General features: G+C 43.4%; 1 protein-coding gene across 11 annotated transcripts in view; it reads right to left on the reverse strand.

Annotated features, from left to right (window-relative positions):
- ADD1 (adducin 1) overlaps positions 1-23,047 on the reverse strand; it is an 86,790-nt gene that overhangs the window by 49,273 nt on the left and 14,470 nt on the right. For 9 of the 11 annotated variants that reach the window (XM_023206808.1, XM_023206805.2, XM_023206810.2 and 6 more), the window contains exons 2-3: positions 9,653-9,867; positions 2,410-2,572 (exon numbers count right to left, since the gene is read on the reverse strand). In XM_023206808.1, coding sequence (XP_023062576.1) covers positions 2,410-2,572; positions 9,653-9,847 — 358 coding nt within the window. In that variant the 5' untranslated portion in view covers positions 9,848-9,867. Of the gene's footprint in view, positions 1-2,409; positions 2,573-9,652; positions 9,868-17,645; positions 17,959-23,047 lie in introns of those variants that run through there. The other 2 variants (XM_023206806.1, XM_023206814.1) reach the window with 2 other exon arrangements.

Raw genomic sequence — 23,047 nt, forward strand, 5'->3', positions numbered from 1 at the left:
AGGAAGGGGAAAGAAAAAAGGGAGAGGAGAGAGGGAAGAGAAGGAAGAGAAAGAAAGAGAGGGTAGAAAGAAGGGAAAGAGAAAGGAGGGAGGGAGGAAGGAAGAACGTGAGGGAGCGAAAGAGAGAAAGAGAAAGGAGGGAGGGAAGGAGGGACGGGAGGGGAGGGAAGGGGAGGAGAGAAAAGGAGAGGAGGAGAAAAATTGGCCAGGCGCAGTGGCTCACACCTGTAATCCCAGCGCTTTGAGAGGCCAAGGCGGGTGGATCTCGAGGTCAGGAGATTGAGACCATCCTAGCTAACACGGTGAAACCCCGTCACTACTAAGAATACAAAAAATTAGCTGGGCATGGTGGCGGATGCCTGTAGTCCCAGCTACTTGGGAGGCTGAGGAAGGAGAATGGCGTGAACCCGGGAGGTGGAGCTTGCAGTGAGCCGAGATGGCGCCACTGCACTCCAGCCTGGGTGACAGAGCGAGACTCCATCTCAAAAAAGAAAAGAAAAGAGAAAAATTAACCAGGCATGGAGGATCCCTTAAGCCCAGGAGTTCAAAGTTGTACTGAGCTGTGATCGTGCCACTGTACTCCAGCATGGGTGAAAGAGCAAGACCTTATCTCTAAATAAATAAATAAACACACAAAACAAACAAAAAAATACCAATAAACATAATTCACCATATCAAACTAAAGAAGAAAGACTAGGTGATCATTTTAACAGAGAGAAAAGAAGCATTTCACAAAATTCAACATCCATTTAGAAGGAAAGTTCTCAACAAATCCAGATAATAACTGCAATGATGTGAAACACACTGACTGTTTAAATCATAAATTCAAATGATACTAAAAAAAAAAACTAATTGTTCATCACTGAAGGATGATGGAAACCAACTTATTATTTTGGAAAGGGATCCTGTCTTTCCTACACAAACTGTACCACCAGGTAACCGAAAGAACTGAAGGGAAGTTTCTCCTGACAGAATATTCTTGCTAATTAATACAGAAGAAATAGGCCAGGTGTGGTGGCTCATGTCCGTAATCCCAGCACTCAAGGAGACTGAGGCAAGTGGATCACTTGCGATCAGGAGTTTGAGACCACCCTGGTCAACATGGTGAAACCAGTCTCTGCTACAATACAAAAATTAGCCAGGAGTGGTGGTGCCTGCCTGTAATCTCAGCTACTCAGGAGGCTGAGGCAGGATGATAGCTTGAACCTGGGAGGTGGTGGTTTGCAGGGAGCTGAGATCTCACCACTGCACTCCAGCCTGGGAGAGAGAGCAAGACGCCGTCTCAAAAACAACAACAAAATAAACGGAATCCACATGAAAACTTTACTGGTGGTGGCCATCTGATTTCAGGATGGAGGCTTCAGCTATGGATTAAATGTGATTCTTAATATTCTACAGATATTAATTACAATATATATCAGATCTGGTGAATGCTATTCAACTTCTAAGAATACCACAGAGGAGACAGGTAAAGAGCAAATGTCAGCACATCTAACAGAAACCAGTACCTTATTTTGGGCACTTGGATTTGACTATCCAACCAGACCCATCCAAGACTAATCCTGTACAATACACGGTGGCTCAGATTAGTTGATGCTTTGTCATGTTAAACATTTACAAACTCGATCGCCATGGCAAAGCTCCATTCTTTTTTTTTTTTTGAGACGGAGTTTCGCTGTGTCGCCCAGGCTGGAGTGCAGTGGCCGGATCTCAGCTCACTGCAAGCTCCGCCTCCTGGGTCTAGGCCATTCTCCTGCCTCAGCCTCCCGAGTAGCTGGGACTACAGGCACCCGCCACCTCGCCTGGCTAGTTTTTTGTATTTTTTAGTAGAGACGGGGTTTCACCATGTTAGCCAGGATGGTCTCGATCTCCTGACCTCGTGATCCGCCCGTCTCGGCCTCCCAAAGTGCTGGGATTACAGGCTTGAGCCACCACGCCCGGCCGCAAAGCTCCATTCTTGCACAGCTGACCATTCCTTGCTCATATTCACCCATCCAGTATTTTTCCTTTGGCTTTTCTTTTAGAATTTCTCTTTCTCACTAGCTAGGACGCAGCAGTGAAGAATGCCAGCTAAGAAATGCTGGCCAGGCAAAACCGACAAACCACTCCACAAGCATTATTTCTGATTAGTTTATTTTAATCTACATAGGGGCTGGGAAGACACATAAAAAGTCATCTGCCTCGGAAATAACAGTCTCACTGGCTAAGAAAAGAGGAGTCTGCAACATTCAAGACGATTTCAGAATTCCAGCCTATCTTTTACTATGACTAACGAAAACATATTAATTTTCAAAATACTCAACTCTGTCATGTTACACAGTTACATGCTCATTTATTTCACATGAGCAATCTTCAGGAAATTTTACCTGAAAACTACAGAACATATATCAAAAATCAGGAACTACTCACTCATGTTTAAGGCAGCCATCCCTCCTTGCGGAGCTGCTGGGTAGACATTTGGTACATTCGTGGTCATAAAATCTGCAATCTGCTGTAATGCCAATAGGCCTGTGGGGTTCTTCCCCTTCTTAAATTGCTCCTGTATCATTGATTCCAATTCTTCACAGAAAGCCTAGTAAAAAATATTAAAACACTGAGATAGCATTTATTTTCTGTTTCTTGGGCAGAGGGTCAGGAGTAGCTATCACATAGACCAATTTTTTGTTTTCATCCAGTGCTGGAAAGGCAAACGGATATCCTCACACATTACTGCTGGGAATATAAACTGGTACATTCTTTTCTAGAAAGAATTTAATACAATAAAAGCTTAAAACTCTGAACAGGAATTCTACTCTTAGGAATCTATTTTAAGGAAACAGTCGAGGAAATGCTCAAAGACTGATTAATTTGGATGTTCATTCCAGCATTATTGATAAAAGGGAAAAACATCCTACATTTCAATCAACAGAGGACTGATAAAATACACTGGGAATGCTATGCATGCGTTCAACATGGAAAGCTAAAAGAACTTAAACGGCATAAAATTGCTCTTGATATATGTTTGAGTGACAATGTTATCAAGCAGTATAACCACTCCTTATTACAGCAAATACATACCTAAAGATAGAAAAAGATTAAAAGTAAATACATTAGCTGGGCGCAGTGGCTCATGCCTGGAATCCCAGCACTTTGGGAGGCGAAGGCAAGTAGATCACCTGAGGTTAGGAGTTCAAGACCAGCCTGGCCAATATGGTGAAACCCCATCTCTACTAAAAATACAAAAAATTAGCCAGGTGTGGTGGTGGGCACCTGTAATCCCAGCTACTTGGGAAGCTGAGAAAAGAGAATTGCTTGAACCCAGGAGGCAGAGGTTGCAGTGAGCTGAGATTGCGTCACTGCACTCCAGTCTAGGTGACAGAGCAAGACTTTGTCTCCAAAAAAAAAAAAAAGTAAATACATCAAAATGTTCATTATAATCCTTTTAGTCATAGAATTGTTAGTAATTTTTCATATTCTACTTTATCCTTTGCAGTACTCTCTTCAAAATACTTTTCAAATTAGTTTTAAATGTGGAAAAAAAACCTAAACATCCATCCTTTATCAAATAATACTAAATCAGGCAAAAAAAAAAGTGCAATTGGATTGATGGTGATTTTATAACAATACAGATAATTTATACTCCCTACCTGCACTAAAATAATTTTTTCACATACCCTTAAATGAAATAAATATCAGCCAGGCACGGTGGCTCACGCCTGCCTGTAATCCCAACACTTTGGGAGGCCAAGGCAGGCGGATCACAAGGTCAGGACATCCAGACCATCCTGGCTAACACGGTGAAACCCTGTCTCTACAAAAAATACAAAAAATTAGCTGGGCGTGGTGGCGGGCGCCTGTAGTCCCAGCTACTTGGGAGGCTGAGGCAGGAGAATGGCGTGAACCCAGAAGACGGAGCTTGCAGTGAGCCGAGATCAGGCCACGGCACTCCAGCCTGAGGGACAGAGTGAGACCGCGTCTACAAAAAAAAAAAAAGAGGCCGGGCGCGGTGGCTCACGCCTGTATCCCAGCACTTTGGGAGGCCAAGGTGGGCGGATCATGAGGTGAGGAGATCGAGACCATCCTGGCTAACACAGTGAAACCCCATCTCTACTAAAAATACAAAAAATTAGCCGGCATGGTGGCAGGCACCTGTAGTCCCAGCTACTCGGGAGGCTGAGGCAGGAGAATGGCGTGAACCCAGCAGTGGAGCTTGCAGTGAGCCGAGATCGCACCGCACCATTGCACTCCAGCCTGGGTGACAGAGCGAGACTCCATCTCAAAAAAAAAAAAAAAAATCTTGTCAAACAGTTATAAATGATATCCAATATGAACATGTAAGTTCACTGGATGTTAATCCACATCAAATTTACTTCTAGTTTGTCACTGCTTGAGCTGAAAACATATTGCAGGAAATTGCCAAGAGACAATCTAAGAATACCTATCACTTGGGGGAAGCACACAACAAATACATGTACTGCTGTTAATTAAGGGTACAATAGAATGTGTCAAGAGCCCTCTGAGGACCCCCTATTTACCAAACCATGACAAGTCATGTCACAGATCATATTTTGTAGTCATACATGAGGAAGGGAAAAGCTGAGAAGTACTCTGACTGCAAGCAAAAAATAAAGAAAAAAAGCAAAACATGGTGATTATTTAGCCATCTTTGTTATCAAAGCACAATGCAATGAGAGAGAAAGAGAGAGAAAGGGAGATATGTGCAAATACAGATAGGCCATGCGCAGTGGCTTCCACCTGTAATCCCAGTACTTTGGGAGGCCAAGGGAGGCAGATCACTTGAGGTTGGGAGTTTGAGACCAGCCTGGCCAACACGGTGAAACCTTGTCTCTACTAAAAATACAAAAAGCCAGGCATGAAAGCTCGTGCCTGTAATCATAGCTCCTTGGGAGGCTGAGGTAGGAGAACCACTTGAACCCAGGAGGAGGAGGTTGTGGTACGCTGGGTATGGTGGTGCACACTTGTAATCCCAGCTACTCGGGAGGCTGAGGCAGGAGAATCGTTTGAACTCTGGAGGTGGAGGCTGCAGTGAGCCAAGATCGTGCCACTGTACTCCAGCCTGGGTGACAGAGTGAGACTCCATCTCATAAAAAAAAGAGAGAGAGTAAAGAGACACAGATGGCATCTCCTGAACATCACTGACAGCACTGGTCACAGGGAAAGCAAAAGCTAAAGCTCCTTGCCTTCAGGAGCCCTCAGTCTGAAAATTCAAAGGATCTATTTCAATGGTTTTCAAATCCACATACAGATCTAGGGAAAGTTCAATTTGACACACACTACTAAGTACCAGGGTGCAGTTTTAGGCGCTAAGGATATACATACTGATAAATAATATGGTCCTTGCCATCCAGAAACTTAAAGCTTGGTAAGGAAGACATAAAAAGAAGAAAACCACAGTACGGGAGCCCTATGCATAAACAGCATTTCAGATGACCTGTACGTGCAGAAAGGACATGTGGCACAGAGCTGAGCTTAGTCCTGAGTGAGGGCCTGGAGCCACCAATCTGGATCTTAACGTCTGGCTCCAGCCAGCTGTCACTAGCCTAAGGACCTTGTGTGTGCCACTTTGATCATAACTCTTGCTGGTTCAACATCCATACTCTCAGCTTGGGACCCTCCCTACCTCTCTGCTTTTGGAGCTTCTCTCCTCCAAAGATCCTGGCACCCAACCCACCTCAGGCTCCCACGTCCATGGTCAGCACTACACCTGCTCATTCCTAGTAACCATGCCTCCTCTTCAATCCCAAAGCCAAGTATGCGCCCTGCAACCACCCCCTCCTAGCATCCAGCTCACTTTCTTCCATCCATTCATCACCCTAACACCTTCTCACCTTTGCTCACCTCCCTGTTCTGAAGTCCCTCACTGGCTTAGATCCATTGTAATGATTACATTGTAATCACTTTTCTGCTAACGCCTCCAAATCTACCAAACCATTTGGCAAAACCTCAAGCCCCAGGCTGGAGTTCAGTGGTGTGATCATAGCTCACTGCGGCTGCAAACTCCTAGACTCAACTGATCCTCCTATCTCAGCCTCCCAAAGCACTGGGACTACAGGTATGAGCCACTGCGCCCAGCCTTGATGGTTACTGTGTTCTAAACCATCTGTGGGCAAGAACTTTACTCTCTTCTCTCTGCATCCCCAGTGCCTAGAACAACGCCTGGCACACACTAGGTGCTACCAGTTTCTCAACTATCCCAAGTCATTTTTACTTAGCTTCTTGCTGTTTTCATGTAAGAAAACTGCTCGAGCCCAAAGTCCAGGTGTTATCCTGATTCTTTTTTTCCCTTTCACTTCTTCCATCCCATCCATCAGCAAGTCCTATTGACACTACCTTCAAAATGAAAGCCATACAAATCTACCTCTTCCTCCCTCTACTATGCCATCTTGGCCCAAGCTGCCATGATCTCTCATTTGGAAGACAGCTTTTTCTCTTGCCCCAGCCAATTTTTACTCTAAACCAAACCCAGATTAATTTTCTTTAAAATTCTATTTGTCCTTTCCCTGTCTGCAGCCCTCCAATGACTCTGCCACACACAGAATGCAATGGAAACTCTCAATCTCAGCAAACACGGCCTTCCAGGAGCTGTCCCTCCTCTCTCCAACGTCACTGCACCTCACTCTGCCACTCCCAGGCTGAACCACATTGTCTGCCTTCTGCCTCTGTGGGCTCATCAAGCCCATCCCTATCCTAGGAATTTCAGGTTAGCTGGTTCCTCAGCCGGGAACATTTCTCCTTTTTTTTTTTTTTGGAGACAGGGTCTCACTCTGTCACCCAGGCTGGAGTGCACTGGCACGATCACAACTCACTGCAGCCTCAGCGTGAGTGAACCTCCCACCTCAGCCTCTTGAGCAGCTAGGACTGCAGGGGCACGCCACCACGCCCAGCTAATTTTCATATTTTTTGTAGAGATGGTGTTTCACCAGGCTGGTCTCAAACTCCTGGGCTCAAATGATCCACCGCCTTGGCCTCCCAAAGTGCTGGGATTAGGCCGGGCGCGGTGGCTCAAGCTTGTAATCCCAGCAATTTGGGAGGCCGAGACGGGCAGATCACGAGGTCAGGAGATCGAGACCATCCTGGCTAACACGCTGAAACCCCGTCTCTACTAAAAATACAAAAAAAAAAAAACTAGCCGGGCGAGGTGGCGGCACCTGTGGTCCCAGCTACCGGGGAGGCTGAGGCAGGAGAATGGCGTGAACCCGGGAGGCGGAGCTTGCAGTGAGCTGAGACCCGGCCACAGCACTCCAGCCTGGGTGACAGAGCGAGGCTCCGTCTCAAAAAAAAAAAAAAAACAAAAAAAAAAACAAAGTGCTGGGATTACAGGCATGGGCCACCATGCCCAGTCAAGCACCCACACCCAGCCCCCTGATTCTTGAAAGACTGGCTCCTTCCTGTCATTAAGTTCAGATTAAACCTTCTCACCTGAGAACGGCCTTTCTGAGAGTGTCACACTTAATCTAATCGTCCTACTACTGTCTGCACTGCCCTTCTGCTTGTTCTTTATTGTTTATTTCCTTCAACGAGAGCGTAAAGACCGAGACTTGATCTGGGTAGCTACACAAGCAACATTTATGTCGAAATTCGCCAAGCTATATACTTAAAATTTGTGTGCGTTATGTAAGTTACACCTCAGTAACAACAACTAAACAAAATCTACTAAAGGCCTTGTATGTCTAGTTTACTGCTAAATCCCCAGTTCCTTAAACAGCACATAAGAGACGATCAACATCTTTTTTTTTTTTTTAAGAAAATCAGGCCGGGCGCGGTGGCTCACATCTGTAATTCCAGCACTTTGGGAGGCCGAGGCGGGTGGATCACGAGGTCAGGAGATCGAGACCATCCTGGCTAACACGGTGAAACCCCGTCTCTACTAAAAAAAAAAAAAAATACAAAAAACTAGCCGGGTGAGGTGGCGGGCGCCTGTAGTCCTAGCTACTCGGGAGGCTGAGGCAGGAGAATGGCCTAAACCCGGGAGGCGGAGCTTGCAGTGAGCTGAGATCCGGCCACTGCACTCCAGCTTGGGCGACACAGCGAGACTCCATCTCAAAAACAAAAAAAAAAAAATCAGGCCAGGTGCAGTGGCTCACACCTGTAATCCCAGCACTTTGGGAGGCCGAGGTGGGTGGATCACGAGGTCAGGAGATCGAGACCATCCTGGCTAACACAGTGAAACAGTGAAACCCTGTCTCTACTAAAAATACAAAAAATTAGCTGGGCGTGGTGGCAGGCACCTGTAGTCCCAGCTACTAGGAAGGCTGAGGCAGGAGAATGGCGTGAACCCAGGTGGCGGAGCTTGCAGTGAGCCCAGATCGCGCCACTGCACTCCAGCCTGGGTGACTGAGCAAGACTCCATCTCAAAAAAAAAAAAAAAAAAAAAATTTCAATGATTTTCTGCCAAATGACACTCCCCTGATACGAAGGGGCATAGCAAGAACAAATCAGAAGAAGGGACAAAAAAGGATGAAGCATACACAAAGGCAGCAGCATCAACATGAGAAAACTATGCAGATACAACTACTTGACTGAAAGGTGCAATCTGGAAAACACTCAGTTGGGCATGACTATGACTCAAAATGCTGACTCTAACTAAAGGTATCAATCAACAAGCAGGTACTGTTAGGGCCTACTATATACCCAGGACTGAGCTAGGGTTTTTTTGGTTTCTTTTTGAGACAGTCTCAGTCTGTTGCCCAGGATGGAGTGCACTGGCACAATCTCTGCTCACTGCAACCTCCACCTCCCGGGTTCAAGCGATTCTCCTGCCTCAGCCGCCTGAGTAGCTGGGATTATAGGCATGCGCCACCACGCCAGGCTAATTTTTGTATTTTTATTTATTTATTTATCTATTTATCTATCTATCTATCTATCTATCTATCTATCTATTTATTTGAGACGGAGTCTCACTCAGTTTTTATTTATTTATTTGAGACGGAGTCTCACTCAGTTGCCCAGGCTGGAGTGCAGTGGCACAATCTCGGCTCACTGCAAGCTCTGTCTCCCGGGTTCATGCCATTCTCCTGCCTCAGCCTCCCGAGTCACTGGGACTACAGGCATCCACCACCATGCCTGGCTAATTTTTTTTTTTGCATTTTTAGTAGACACAGGGTTTCACCGTGTTAGCCAGGATGGTCTCAATCTCCTGACCTCGTGATCCGCCTGTCTTGGCCTCCCAAAGTGCTGGGATTACAGGCATGAGCCATCACGCCTGGCCAATTTTCCTATTTTTAATGGAGACAGGGTTTCACCATGATGGCCAGCCTGGTCTCGAACTCCTGACCTCAAGTGATCCACCCACCTCAGCCTCCCAAAGTGCTGGGATTACAAGTATGAGCCAACGCACCCAGCCTAAGCTAGGTATTTTTTAAATTGTAATTTAAAAATTGCCCCAATATATAGAGACCCTCTGGAAAAGTCGCAAGAGTAAAAAGGAGAAATTAACACTTCCTGTCCTTTACGACACTGAAGATCTTTCATTTATGTTGTCTGATAACATGAACTAAACTGAATTCTTTCAACAACCATATACATATACTCAAGGCACTGATTTCCTGTGATAAGATCAATGAACTATGCCACTTATACAAGAGGGCATAAGACCTGAAGTATGAGAAAAGGAAAGATGACATTTGGTCAGAGAAAAGACTTCTCTTCTTACAGGGCTTTGCAGAATCATGGACACCCTTTTCTTCTGCTCCATCATGTTGAAGTCTTGGCGAAGGTCTGGTGCCATGTTCCTCTCCCTCAAGTACTCTGGGTTGTTCTCATCCACCCGGTCGAAGTACCTCTCCTTGTGAGGAGCTGTGGTCGGGGGTGGTGAGGTCACCACCGCGGCACGAGAATCACCATTCATTGTACAACCTTTCTAGGTTCCTACAGAATCAAAATAAAAGAAATTATTGTTTTCAAATCAATGTCTAACAGTGTTTCATGATGAGCACATGAGCTTGGTAAACACAATCTTCAACAGGAGGATGCAATGACCAACTAACAGTGGAAACCATGACCTGTGAGGCTTCTTTGTGGCCTCAGAGGCACATGGCTGATCAACCACCTCCCACCCTCCCACTAACCAATGGTATGTTTTGTCCTAGCCATTGTTCCAAAGAAGAGAACAAGAGAACAATCTAACAAAGCAATTAAGTCCTCTGAAAAATCCAAAAAGAACTAAACAGTAAACTTTTGACCATGTGATTCTTTACAGACATGATTTGTCCCATACAGACAGATCTGCAGAGTTTATTCCAAAAGAACTTGATTTCTGATTTTTTTTCCCCATAAGGTACCAGCAGTGCTTTTGCAAAGGATCCCCCAAACAGATCAACAGAAGAGAAGCCGCTCACACACAACTCACATAATGGTAAATGTTCCTCCCTAACAGCTCCTTTCATTGCAGGTACTGGCAATGTCAAGATGCTCAGTTTGTTAATAACATAACATGCCAAGATGGCTCAAATTTAAAATTATGTGAATATGGCTACTGACATTACATTCTTTTCTCGGGGGCAGGGGAACAGGGTCTTGTTCTGCCACCAAGGCTGGAGGGCAGTGGCCCAGTCACAGCTCATTGCAACCTCAACCTCCCAGGCTCAAGTGATCCTTCCACCTCAGCCTCCCAAGCAGCTGGGACTACCAGCCTGCACCGCCATGCCTGGCTAACTAAAAAAAAAATGTTTTGTAGAGATGGGGGTATCCCTGAGTTGCACAGACTGGTCTCAAACTCCTGGCCTCAAGCAATCCTCTCACCTTGGCCTTCCAAAGTGCTGGGATTACAGGCATGAGCCACCACGCCCTGTTAGCTTTCAAATGTGCATATGAACCACCTGGGAATTAAATTAGTACACAAATTAAGATTCATTAGGTCTGGAGTGGGGCCTGAAAATCTGCATGGCTCATCAATTCCCAAGTGATACCAATGCTGCTGAACTTGAACCACACTTTGGACAGCAAGCCTATAGAGCAGAGCTTGTTAGGCAAAAAAGATATTTTTATTGTGGAACCAACAGCCAAAGAATCAGCTGAAGAAATTAGCTTTTTTTGTTTAAAAAAAAGATCAATTTGATATTTCTGTTCTAAATGTGAAAGATAAAAATATGCTTAAAGTGGCAGTATTTCTTTTTTTCTTTTTTTTAATTAATTATTTTTTTGAGACAGTCTCACTCTGTTGCTCAGGCTGGAGTGCAATGGCATGATCTCAGCTCACTGCAACCTCTGCCTCCCAGGTTCAAGTGATTCTCTCCTGCCTCAGCCTCCCAAGTAGCTATGATTATAGGCGCGTGCCACCACACCTGGGTAAATTTTTGTATTTTTAGTAGAGACGGAGTTTCACCATGTTGGCCAGGCTGGTCTCGAACTCCTGACCTCAGGTGATCCGCCCACCGAGGCCTTCCAAAGTGCTGGGATTTCAGGCATGAGCCACCGCGCCCAACCACTACTTCAAGAACTTAAAGGCAAAACATGAAAACAACTGGGAACTAAACATCAAAAAAAAAATAAATGAACTAACGACCTCAGTGGAACCTTTTTTCTCTTTGTTTTTGAGACAGAGCCTCATTCTGCCACCCAGGCTGGAATACAGTGGTGCAATCATAGCTCACTACAGCCTGGAACTTCTGGGCTCAAGCAATCCTACTGCCTCAGGCTCCTGAATAGCTGAGACTACAGGCCCACATCGCCACACCTAGCTATTTTTAGTTCTTTGGTAGAGATGAGGTCTCATTATGTTGCCTGGGCTGGTCTCAAACTCCTGGGCTCAAGTGATCCTCCTGCCTTGGACTTCCACAGTGCTGGATTACAGGCATGAGCCCAGCCTGTAATCTCTGAAACTTACTCTTCTCTGAAACTTACTCTTCTAAGTGGAATCTCTGAAACTTACTCTTCTCTATTTATATCTTTTAAATTGTTTAATTTAATCTGGCTACTCAATCCATTTATTGTAAACCTTCCGAAAGAATGACCAAAGAACAAAACAATAAGTTATCTGGCAATATTTCATCAGATGTAATTGAAGCTGAACATTCTGAGCCAATAATAAAAATGTTCTGCTTCAGTGTTTCAAAAAAAAAAAGACCAAAGAAAATCATTGAGTCCCAATTGTAGGCCATCTTCATCGGTAAATAAGGATATGAGGGTATATTTTAGAGGTAACTATGGCTATTTCCTGGTTCCCAGAAGATACTGAAAGACAGGAAACTTTGTAAAAACAACATATTTGAGATAAAGCAGGTATTACTTTCCCCTAGTTACAAATTGCTGTGTGAATGGGATAAGATAAAGACTGCACGCCTGGAGTCTTTATCTTATCCAGGCGTGCAGTCTTTATCTGCATTCCAATAAGGAAGTCTATAAACTTAAATGCTCCATTCCAATAAGGAAGTCTATAAACTTAAATCAAAATCAAAGTATACACATTCTGAGCCCAATTATCAAGATTAAGCACAATTCTACTTTGAAGTACAAACCTGTCCTTCATTTTTATAAATTATGGCTTCAGGTTTCATCAACTTCATTTTCAAGTAAAATCTCTACAAAGAAATTATTATTTGCTGGGCACAGTGGCATACGTCTGTAATCCTGGCACTCTGGGAGGCTGAGGCAAGTGGATGCCAGCCTGGGCAACATGGTGAAACCCCGTTTCCACTAAAAATACAAAAATTAGCTGGGCGTGGGGGTGCGCGCCTGTAATCTCAGCTCCTCAGGAGGCTGAGGTACAAGAATTACTTGAACCCGGGAGGCAAAGGTTGCAATGAGCTGAGTCGTACTGCTGCATTCCAGCCCAAACAGAGTAAGACTCCGTCTTAAAAAAAAAAAAATTAATCAAAAAGTTAAAGAGAGAGAGAGAGAAAGGGAAAAACATGCAAAAAACAAACTTCTGGAACATTTTTTGTAGTATCTTAAAATAAATTTAAACTAATAAAATAAAATAATTTTAAAAGTAGGAACAGGTCAGGTGTGGGGGCTCATGCCTTGTAATCCCAGCACTTTGAGAAGCTGAGGCGGGAGGATCACTTGAGCCCGGGAGTTCAAAGCTGCCCAGCTTACATAGTAAGGACTGCATCTCAACAAAAACATCAAAAAAATTAGCCAGGAGTGATGGCACACGCCTGTAGTCCCAGCTACTCAGGAGGCTGAGGAGAGAGGATCACTTGAGCTGGGAGGTCAAGGTTGCAGAGAGCCATGAAGGCACCACAAAACTCCAGCCTGGGTGACAGAGCAAGTCACTGTCTCAAATAAATAAATGTAACATAAACATTAAAATCTGCTCAATAGCAGATAGAGACTCTTTAGCATAATACAGATAAAAGAGTATAAAACATATTAAGGGGAAAACTATATTTCTTATTCTATTATGTAATGCTATAATTATACACTGGCAAGATGATATAATGGCAAATAAGTTGGAATAAATTCAAGTAAGTTGATTAAAGTACGGATGAATGTTTCTTTATCTCAGTATTCTATAATGTTGCTTTAATTTTACTTATGTAATACATTTTAAGGTTTCACCATCAACAATATATTGACAGCTAAATTAACGAAATCTTTGGGAACAATATTTTCAAATAAACACAGACAACAGAAAACAAAAGTCTGGATGAACCATGACAAATAAGTATGACCTGCCCAAGTGACATCTGCTTCCTCCACATCTCCCATCCCCCCAGATGTCACTCAAATCCAAGTCGTCATCACTCACTTCCCTGGACACTCAACGGCCTCCTCATTGGTTTCTCTACTTCCAGCCTCTTAACAACCCCCACAGCAATCCATTCTCTAAAATCTGGCCCTAGAGAGTTTTAATGTAAGTCAGATCACGTCACTCACTCCTCTGCTTAAAATCTGAGAACTAATATGTGGACCTCAGTAGGATCCTGGTTGAAACAAACTGTAAAATAAAAATCTAAAAGTGACATTTGAGACAACGAGAAATTTGAACACTAGCTAGATTTTGATGGCATTAAGAAATTAGTTTTACATTTTAGGTATAGTATTATTATGACTATATTAGATACAGAAATGTTTCTGGATAAAATGACATCTGAAATGCGCCTAAAACGTATGTGGGGGGAAGGGGAAATGAAGTTACACAAGACTAGCCATGAGCTGATCACTGACGCTGGATGAAGGTTGGTGCAGGACTCATTACACTGTGCTGTCTACTTCGTTTGTGTTTGAAACGCTCCATGATTCTTCTTGCTCTCAGAAGAAAGCACCTCCAGACCTTACATGAGCTGGTCTCTGCCTGCCCTCAGATGAAGATATTTCAGCATGCTTTTTCAGACTGATACTACTGAGATCAGGATGAACAGCCATCTAAGATTAACATCCCTTTTTAAAAAATTTATTTCCATTTTTATTTAATGTTTCCAAATATAAAAAGTCAAGACACTTACACCAACTATCTTAAATGACATAAAAGCAATTCAATGTGTTTAACAATCATTTTTCCCCTTCAGTTCTGCTGCTTTTGTTATGATTGACAGGTAAATTGGATGGCATGTGCCTGGTTAGAAAACATCATCTGTTGGCCAGGCACGGTGGCTCACGCCTGTAATCCCAGCACTTTGGGAGGCCAAGGAGGGGGATCACGAGGTCAGGAGATCGAGACCATCCTGGCTAACACGGTGAAACCCCATCTCTACTAAAAAATACAAAAAAATAGCCGGGCCTGGTGGCGGGCACAGGTAGTCCCAGCTACTTGGGAGGCTGAGGCGAGAGAATGGCGTGAACCCAGGAGGCGGAGATTGCAGTGAGCCAAGATCACACCACTGCACTCCAGCCTGGGCGACAGAGTTAGACTCCCGCAGAAAGAAAAGAAAGAAAAGAGAGAAAGAGGAAGAGGAAGAGGAAGAGAAAAAGAAAGAGAAAGAGAAGAGAGGAAAGAAAGAAAGAAAGAAAATGTCATCTGTTTACAAAATCCGGAATGCAGCACAGTTCCTATTTTGTCTGCAGTCACTTCACAAACTACTTATTTTGATTTTTGTTTAGGAGGCACATGGAACTGAAAATTTTAACTGCCCAATTTTATTCAACTACCCCACAAAAAAACACAAATGACAATCCTAACACTCTTCAATCTTTGGAGGGTTGAGATAGTAGACATTATTTGTTATCTTTAGTAGATTAAACTATTTAGCCTGAAAATGTTAACTTTTTCTCTTAATAGAGATAAATCTCCTTAGGGCCTTTCCTCTAATGTTGCTAGACTGGGTTCCAGGTGCCTAGTGAAGAACCCCTCATGTGATATTTGAAGTGTGAAAACTGTAAGGTACCCTGTTGCATTACACAAATTCTTGCTAGCTGGACAGACTAAGGACAGTTGGTTTGCTAAACGGCATTGAAGAAAATCCTGACGGAACAGCACTATTTAGTCCAAATAACATCCCTTTTCTAATGTCCCAGAAAACACCCCTCTGCCTAGTACATTATTTACTGACCCGGAAATAACAAAGTACAGTACGCTGGAGTATTTTTCTTAGCAGACGTACTGCAGCCCCAGGATGATCCATCTTTATTAATGTGTAACTAAACCTCAGGTCAGAAACCAGACAAATGTTTGCTTCTCTAAAATATATAATGAGGGAATTCTGAAACTTTTGGACAGATTCAATTATTTATTGGCATCTCCCTTCTGGCACAGACATCTTTGCTAATGGTAACTATTCCCAGCATTCACGTGATTTACTTTTTGAGTCCCTAAAGCTGGAACATGAAAACCTAAGGCTGAAACAAGGAAGAAGAGAGCCAAGTGAAAAGGGCCTGCTGGAGGACCCAAAGGATCTTGTCCATTAGAATGCTCTTTGATTGTCAGCTAATAATGAATTACTGCTCCGTGGGAAAAAAGTCAGGAGATAATGAAAGTGGTATCCCCTGCTAGTGCCTTGGCCACCTGGCACCCAACTCCAGAGAGCCTTTGGAATTGTCAATAGGAGACCAAGAAGAGGGGTGATCTCTACAGTATCTTCCCTTATTTCTACTAACTCCTGACACACAATATATTTGCACTGGAGACACTTTCCACATTACATGCAAGGCACCAGAGATTAAAAAATACAAAGAGTAGGAGATGACAGACAAAATTCTCTTAGTGCATGACAGAACTCTACTTACAGTGTATCAGCAGGGGAAAAGTGTCCATGCGTGGGAGGTAGAAAGAAGTGAGAGAGGATGTTATGAGTTGAATTGTGTCCACTCTCCAAAATTCACATGTTGAAGCCCTAACCCCCAGAGTTCCACAGAATATGCCCTTATTTGGAAATAGGGTCGCTACAGATATAATTCATTAAGATGGGGTCCACAAGGCAGACCTCATCCAAAATGACTTATGTCCTTATAAAATGGAAAATGTGGACAAAGAGACACACACAGGGAGAACTAAGTGTAGATGAAGGCAGAGGTTGAGGCAGCGCTTCCTCAAGCCAAGGAATGCCAAGGACTGCCAACCACCAGGCTAGAGAGAGGACGGGGTCCGTTCTCCCTCAGCCTCGGGAGGAACCAGCCCTGCCCACACCCTGATCTTAGACTTCCAGCCTCCAGCACTGTGAGATGACATATTACTGTTGTTTAAGCCCCTGGTCTGTGGCACTTTGTTACAGCAGCCCTGGGAAACTCATACAGAGGGGCTGTCAGGAAAGCTTCACAGAAATGATTTCAGAGGTAAACCATGTGTCTGCCAGGTGGCTTGGGGAAGGCAGCAGTCACCTGGTGAATAAACACCTGTTGAGCTTTAGGGAGTAGCACAGAAGAGTCAGCAGAGTGAGTGCAGTCAACCTTCCTCTGATTTTACACACAGTGCCTGGCACCCAGCAGGTGTTCCACACATTTTTAATGACCTAATTTAACTATTCTCTCTATTCTAAACCTTTCAGCCCCCACTCATTCTCAATATCCAACTCAAATGCTTCCTGCTCTATGAAGGTTTCCCATGCCCGAAGCCTGGCACCTGGCTTCCTGTGTGTCAACATACACCATTCCCACCTCTCCCATGGCCACTTTCAAACAGGACCAAATCATATGCGGATAAATTATCTGGGTACATGCTTGCTCCATCACTGGTCTGTGGGCCTGTGAAATACAGGAACAATACATTTCTAACTCATGTTTGTACAAGGGCCCTGGGGGAGTGTTTTATACATAGCAGGGGCTCAACTGAGACTCTGTTTATTCCTGAAGTAAGGTATTTGCTACAAGGAACATCTAACTTCCCTGGGACAAAGGGCTCCACGAGGTCTGCATCCAAAATGAAACTGCATCGTCAGGAAATAGGCAGTGAAACAGAAGGTGGAGACTTCGCTGGAAAGAGCAGCGAGATTGTAAGCAGACTTGGGGGCTCCAACACTGATGACCAAATGCAGTCAGAGGGCTGGAACAGTGTAGCAGTCAGCACACACCCTGGCCAGCACCCTGAGCAGAAGAGACATGGACACCCTGGCCAGAAATTCATTACAAACACTTGGAAACCCGCAATATTGGCAGGCTGCAGCACCAGCCAACGCAAAGGAAATCCCCGTTATCTACTGGCAGGAGGGAGCCCAACACCTGGCACTATCTCCCAAATCAAACAGCACAACTGTAGTAAGTTCTAACCCCGCACTGCTTACAGTACTAGCCTAATGACGCGGTTCTCCACTACCCTAAAAGAGAACACCTACCTTATGTTGCAGGTTCTTCTTCACAGCTTTAGGCTGACTGAATGTGCCCTGTTTGGGACCTCAAAGCTCAGTAAAAGCCTTTAATTACTCTGATCGGATCATTTCTATTCCTGTGTCTCCGGATGTCCTCTTGCAGAAGAAGCTGCTCAAAAGGTACCTTTCAAATAATCACAGCTGAAGTTACCACTGTTTACTATGTGTGTATTAACTCATTTTTTCTGCAGATAAGGCATGACATGGTTAAGCAGCCAGTCAACAACGGGGTTGTTGGAGTCTGAACTCGGGCTGCCTGGCTCCAGAGCTCCTCCTCCTCCCTCCACGTCACATTCTGACAATCAGGATGTCTCCAATTAGAAACAAAAGCAAAACGTAAAACTGAACCACAGCAAAGTGTCCCAGCCTACTCAAGTGGGTCCTCTTGCTTCCTCGCTGTTTAATGATGAATGGTTAGTTAACGGCTTCCCAGCCTAAATCGTCCACATTTTATTAAGTCTTTTACACAATTATATAGCTGGTGTTTTTCTTTTAACTACAGCATTAATTAATCCTATGGTATATTATGAGAGATATTCCAGTTACTTGCTTAAGGTTGAGAAGGCAGTAAGAAGAGAAGCAAGAATTTGAAATTAAGACTGTGGTTTGGAGACTGCACTCTTAATTGCTTCTCATTAAACTGTGTTCTTGTTGCTGACAACAGGACTCTCCAGTCCAAGGGTCAGTACTGAGCCAAAAATCAGAGGTTGGTTTCACTCACTCCTGTAAAACTTCAATACGTATGGAGTTACCACTCCTGTAAAGTAAAAACAGCTCCCCTCCCAAACTCCAGACCTAATTTTTCCCAAACCCAGTTGAGGAAAATGCAGCTAGAAAATGCAAGGGATCCAGAAAAGTGACCATGATTTGTATAAGGACACTATAAAGACCACTGCAGGGAACAATGTTCTCACACACACTAATTAATCCCAACCACCCTAACAAGATTCCTCCATGTGCAGATCAAAGACTGACTCAGTGTTTTTGTGGGTTTTCTTTTTCAGACTGGGTCTTGCTCTGTCATCCAGGCTGGAGTGCAGTGGTGTGATCCGGGCTCACTACAACCTCCGTCTCCTGGGCTCAAGTGATCCTCCCATCTCAGCCTCCTGAGTAGCTTGGGACTACAGGGGCATGCCACCATTTCCAGATAATTATTGTATTTTTTGTAGAGATGGGGTTTCGCCAAGTTTCCCAGGCTGGTCTTGAACTCCTGGGCTCAAGCAATCACCCACCTTGGCTTCCCAAAGTATTGGGATTACACGTATGCCTGGCTCACAGTTTTAAGTTCCAGAGGTCTCACAATAAAGAAATAGCTGGCTTTTTCAAAACCTAAATCCAAGACTACTTACTCTCAATGCCAAGCTCATCTACTGTACTGCAGCACAGAAAATCAAAACGTAAACACGGGAAGAGCTAGCAGGCACACTGGGGTTCTTCTGTCTAGTTCAGCACCATCTCCCCACCATTTAGCACAGAACAGGCCTCAATAAATATTTGGTAAATGAATGAATGATAAAAAAACACAAAATCATTCTGTATTACTAATTTTCACAAAATTTGTTTTCATTCCCCCCAAAAATACTATTTAAAATAACCTCCAGGCCAGGCACAGAGGCTCACGCCTGTCATCTCAGCACTCTGGGAGGCCAAGGCGGACAGATCACCTGAGGTCAGGACTTCGAGACCAGCCTGGCCAACATGGTGAAACCCCATCTCTACTAAAAATACAAAAAAAAAAAAAAATTAACTGGGTGCGATGGTGCATGCCTATAGTCCCAGCTATTCCGGAGGCTGAGGCAGGAGAACTGCTTGAACCTGAGAGGCGAAGGTTTGCAGTAAGCCAAGATCGTGCTACTGCACTCTAGCCTGGGGGACAGAGGGAGACTGTCTCAAAAAAAATGAAATGAAATAAATAAAATAAAATAAAACATCCAGAATTTTCAGATGGCCCATGAACAAATATCAATCAGTATACTCTTAAACAAGTTTTTTCAAGAAGAAATTCCACAAAGCAGACTGCAGTTAAGATTTCAGGAGAGGAATCTAGAAGAAATAATTTTATATATCTGCTATCTCGCACTTAAGCAAATAACAGAACCCAAGAGAGACCCTGCTGTAGTTACTATACTAATTCACATATTCTGAGCCACATGTCCTGAACAATCACATGTGGAAAAAAGCAGAACTCGACTTATCTTCTGGCAATGCCAGCTGCTTTCTCTATTTTTGCTCCCTCATTATACTGTTACTGTCCTTCAATTAATATAATATTTTAATTTTTTAACTATACTTTTGTTGAAGTGATTAAATCTTTAAAAATCTTTTTATTGAAACAAAATTTTTTTCTGAATTTTACTCTGTGAGAGTGGTTTGCTAAATAATGGTTTGAGTTGGATTTTACTTTTCTAGAGGGAAGGAAAAGGTGGGGAAGTTTGGCAGGATTGCAGATAAGGGAGATTAAAATACTGACCACAAAAAAACAGGCAGTTTTGACAGAATTTAATAATCAACAACTAAAAGTTCCTAGTTGTGAAGTAGCTGGTTTATCTGGAAGACAAATGATAAAAGAAAGCTTTGAAAATTATAGTAAGGGCTCATAAACTGAGAACACCACAATGGGTAAGTGTACTGAGAAAAATATATTTATTCTGTACACGCAAAGGCTGAAACATGAGATACTTCATTAACTCTGAAACTTCTGAAGATGGTGCCAGGTTTTCCTTTTAGAGCTAGGCAGGAAGCATTTAAAATCACAAAAATAAGCCTAAGAAGACTTGCCAAAGGTATGTTCATTGAAAATTAATTATGTCAGCTGATGGAGACTTGAAAGTCTTTATGCTATCAAGTAATTATGAGTACACAAAATTTTAGACGGTCTAGTCTTCACAAAAACAAGGAAATACTGTCAGGCAGAAAAAAAAAAAAAAAAAGAGAAAATAGTGTGTGTATGGTACCTTTTGTGGGGGGAAGGAAGAGAATAAGAAAAATATTCACATTTGCTTGTATTTGCATAAATGCAGGAAGAATATACAAGAAACTTACAATGGTAATTTACTTGTAAGGAAGAAGAGGGAGCTGGGTGGATGGGGACAGAGATGACCAGGAGATCCTTTATTATTCATAGATACACACACACACACATTTTTAAAGATTAATTTATAAAAGGTAAATTTACAAAATAATAAAATTTGAAAAATGAAACAAGTGAGGCACAATGGGGCCCGGGAGTTAAAGTCCAGCCAGGCAACAAAGCAAGACCCCATCTCTTAAAAAACCAAAAACTCAAACCATTAAGAACATAAATAAAATAATAAGCATCACTGAGAGTAATAGGCCCCCCATTCCCTGCAGGCATCAGCTCCCACCCCACCTCCTGGAAAGGAGACTCCACAGGGAGCCAGGGACCCTGACCAGAAAGGGGAAGGAAGTGTAAACACCTAAGAGTGCTCATGAGTGTAGGGCCACCTGGCAGACGGGCACACAGAGCAGGACTCCAAAACTCTCCTGAGCTTGGCATCGCAGATGCATTCGAATACACAAAATAATAAGCATCACTGTGGGTATAAAATGAACAGAGGACACTGTTGGAACACTGTATTTTCAGCAGCATAATGATAACAAACATTTGTTTAAAGTTTTATATTTTACAATATAAATTCTTTTTTTTTTTTTTTTTTTGAGACGGAGTCTCGCTCTGTGGCCCAGGGTGGAGCAATGGCACACAGGATCTTGGCTCACGGCAAGCTCCGCCTCCCGGGTTCAAGCAATTCACCTGTCTCAGCCTCCCAAATAGCTGGGACTACAGGCACACGCCACCACGCCCAGCTAATTTTTTGTATTTTAGTAGAGATGGAGTTTCACCATGTTGCCCAGGCTGTTCTTGAACTCCTGAACTCAGGCAATCTGCCCGCCTCGGCCTCCCAAAGAGACAGGATTATAGGCATGAGCCACCATGCCCGGCCATAAATTCTGTTATTTAAGTGTTTTAGCAGGATAGCCTTATCCTGATCTCACAGGTCATAAAAAGTAGGTCCTCAGAGATTGTATCTTACCTTAAGGTAGAGATCCTGCTTCCTTTTCAGGAAGTGAAACTTTTTATTTAATCCTCTCTTTCACTTTTCACTTCTGAAAAGTGAAAGAGATCCTGCTTTAATGCACCCTATCCTGTTTATATTTCCACAGTATGTCTAGTATCGCTGGTGCAGAAAAGAACCTGGTTTGGGTCTTTATCAAAATTCCACTAGCCTCGCAATGCTGATTAATAAATGTGCTCAATTCCTATCTATGGTTTATAACTCTAAGGCCAGACAACCCAGGTTCTGATCCCAGTTCACTAAACTATGTAACCTTAGGCACATTTCTTCACCTCTCTCTATTTCAGTTTCTTCATCTGTAAAATGAGAATCATTATCTACTTCCTTGGTTTAAGATTAAATGAGTTAACTTATGTCAAGTGTTTAGTACAAGGTACATAGTAAACACTCAGTAAGTGGTAGCTATCACTATTATTATTAGCAGTAGCAGCAACAGCATTATCTTTAAAGACTGAATGAATCTCTCTAAAAAGGACACCAGAACATCATTCTGTAATAGACAATAATTAACGGTCTGGCCGGGCGTGGTGGCTCAAGCCTGTAATCCCAGCACTTTGGGAGGCCGAGACGGGTGGATCACGAGGTCAGGAGATCAAGACCATCCTGGCTAACATGGTGAAATCCCGTCTCTACTAAAAAATACAAAAAACTAACCGGGTGAAGTGGCGGGCGCCTGTAGTCCCAGCTACTCGGGAGGCTGAGGCAGGAGAATGGCATAAACCTGGGAGGCGGAGCTTGCAGTGAGCTGAGATCCAGCCACTGCACTCCAGCCCAGGCAACAGAGCGAGACTCCGTCTCAAAAAAAATTAAAAAATTAAAAAAAAAATTAACGGTCTTTCCTGGTATTTCCGGGGGACACATATCTCTACCACATAGCAGAGTTCCCTCTTAGAGGCTGTATCACTGCTGCGTATGGTCATTTTTTTAATCCAACTGCCAGACTGCGAGCTTACTGAAGGCAAGAGCTATTACAATGCTTTACTTCCAATACTCCTAACATAATGCTCTGAACACAGATCTTAAATAAACGCTTATTAAATTATTACGTTATAATAAAAAAACAGCAATGAGACAGGACCTTAGAAGCATGTATTTTCTGCCCCAGAAGGAACTTTAGAAGTCACCCAGTCATTTCACAGATGCTAAAATCGAGTTCCAGAACAAAGTAATGATTTTACCAAAGTCTTGTATGCTGGCCACACTGGAGTCAGTTCCCCTGTATCATGGAAAACACCAACAACACACCTCACTCGCTCCCTGGGCTGTCAAACCGTG

The sequence above is a fragment of the Piliocolobus tephrosceles genome, chromosome 3 (genome assembly GCF_002776525.5).
Source record: "Piliocolobus tephrosceles isolate RC106 chromosome 3, ASM277652v3, whole genome shotgun sequence".
NCBI classification, from domain to species: Eukaryota; Metazoa; Chordata; class Mammalia; order Primates; family Cercopithecidae; genus Piliocolobus; species Piliocolobus tephrosceles.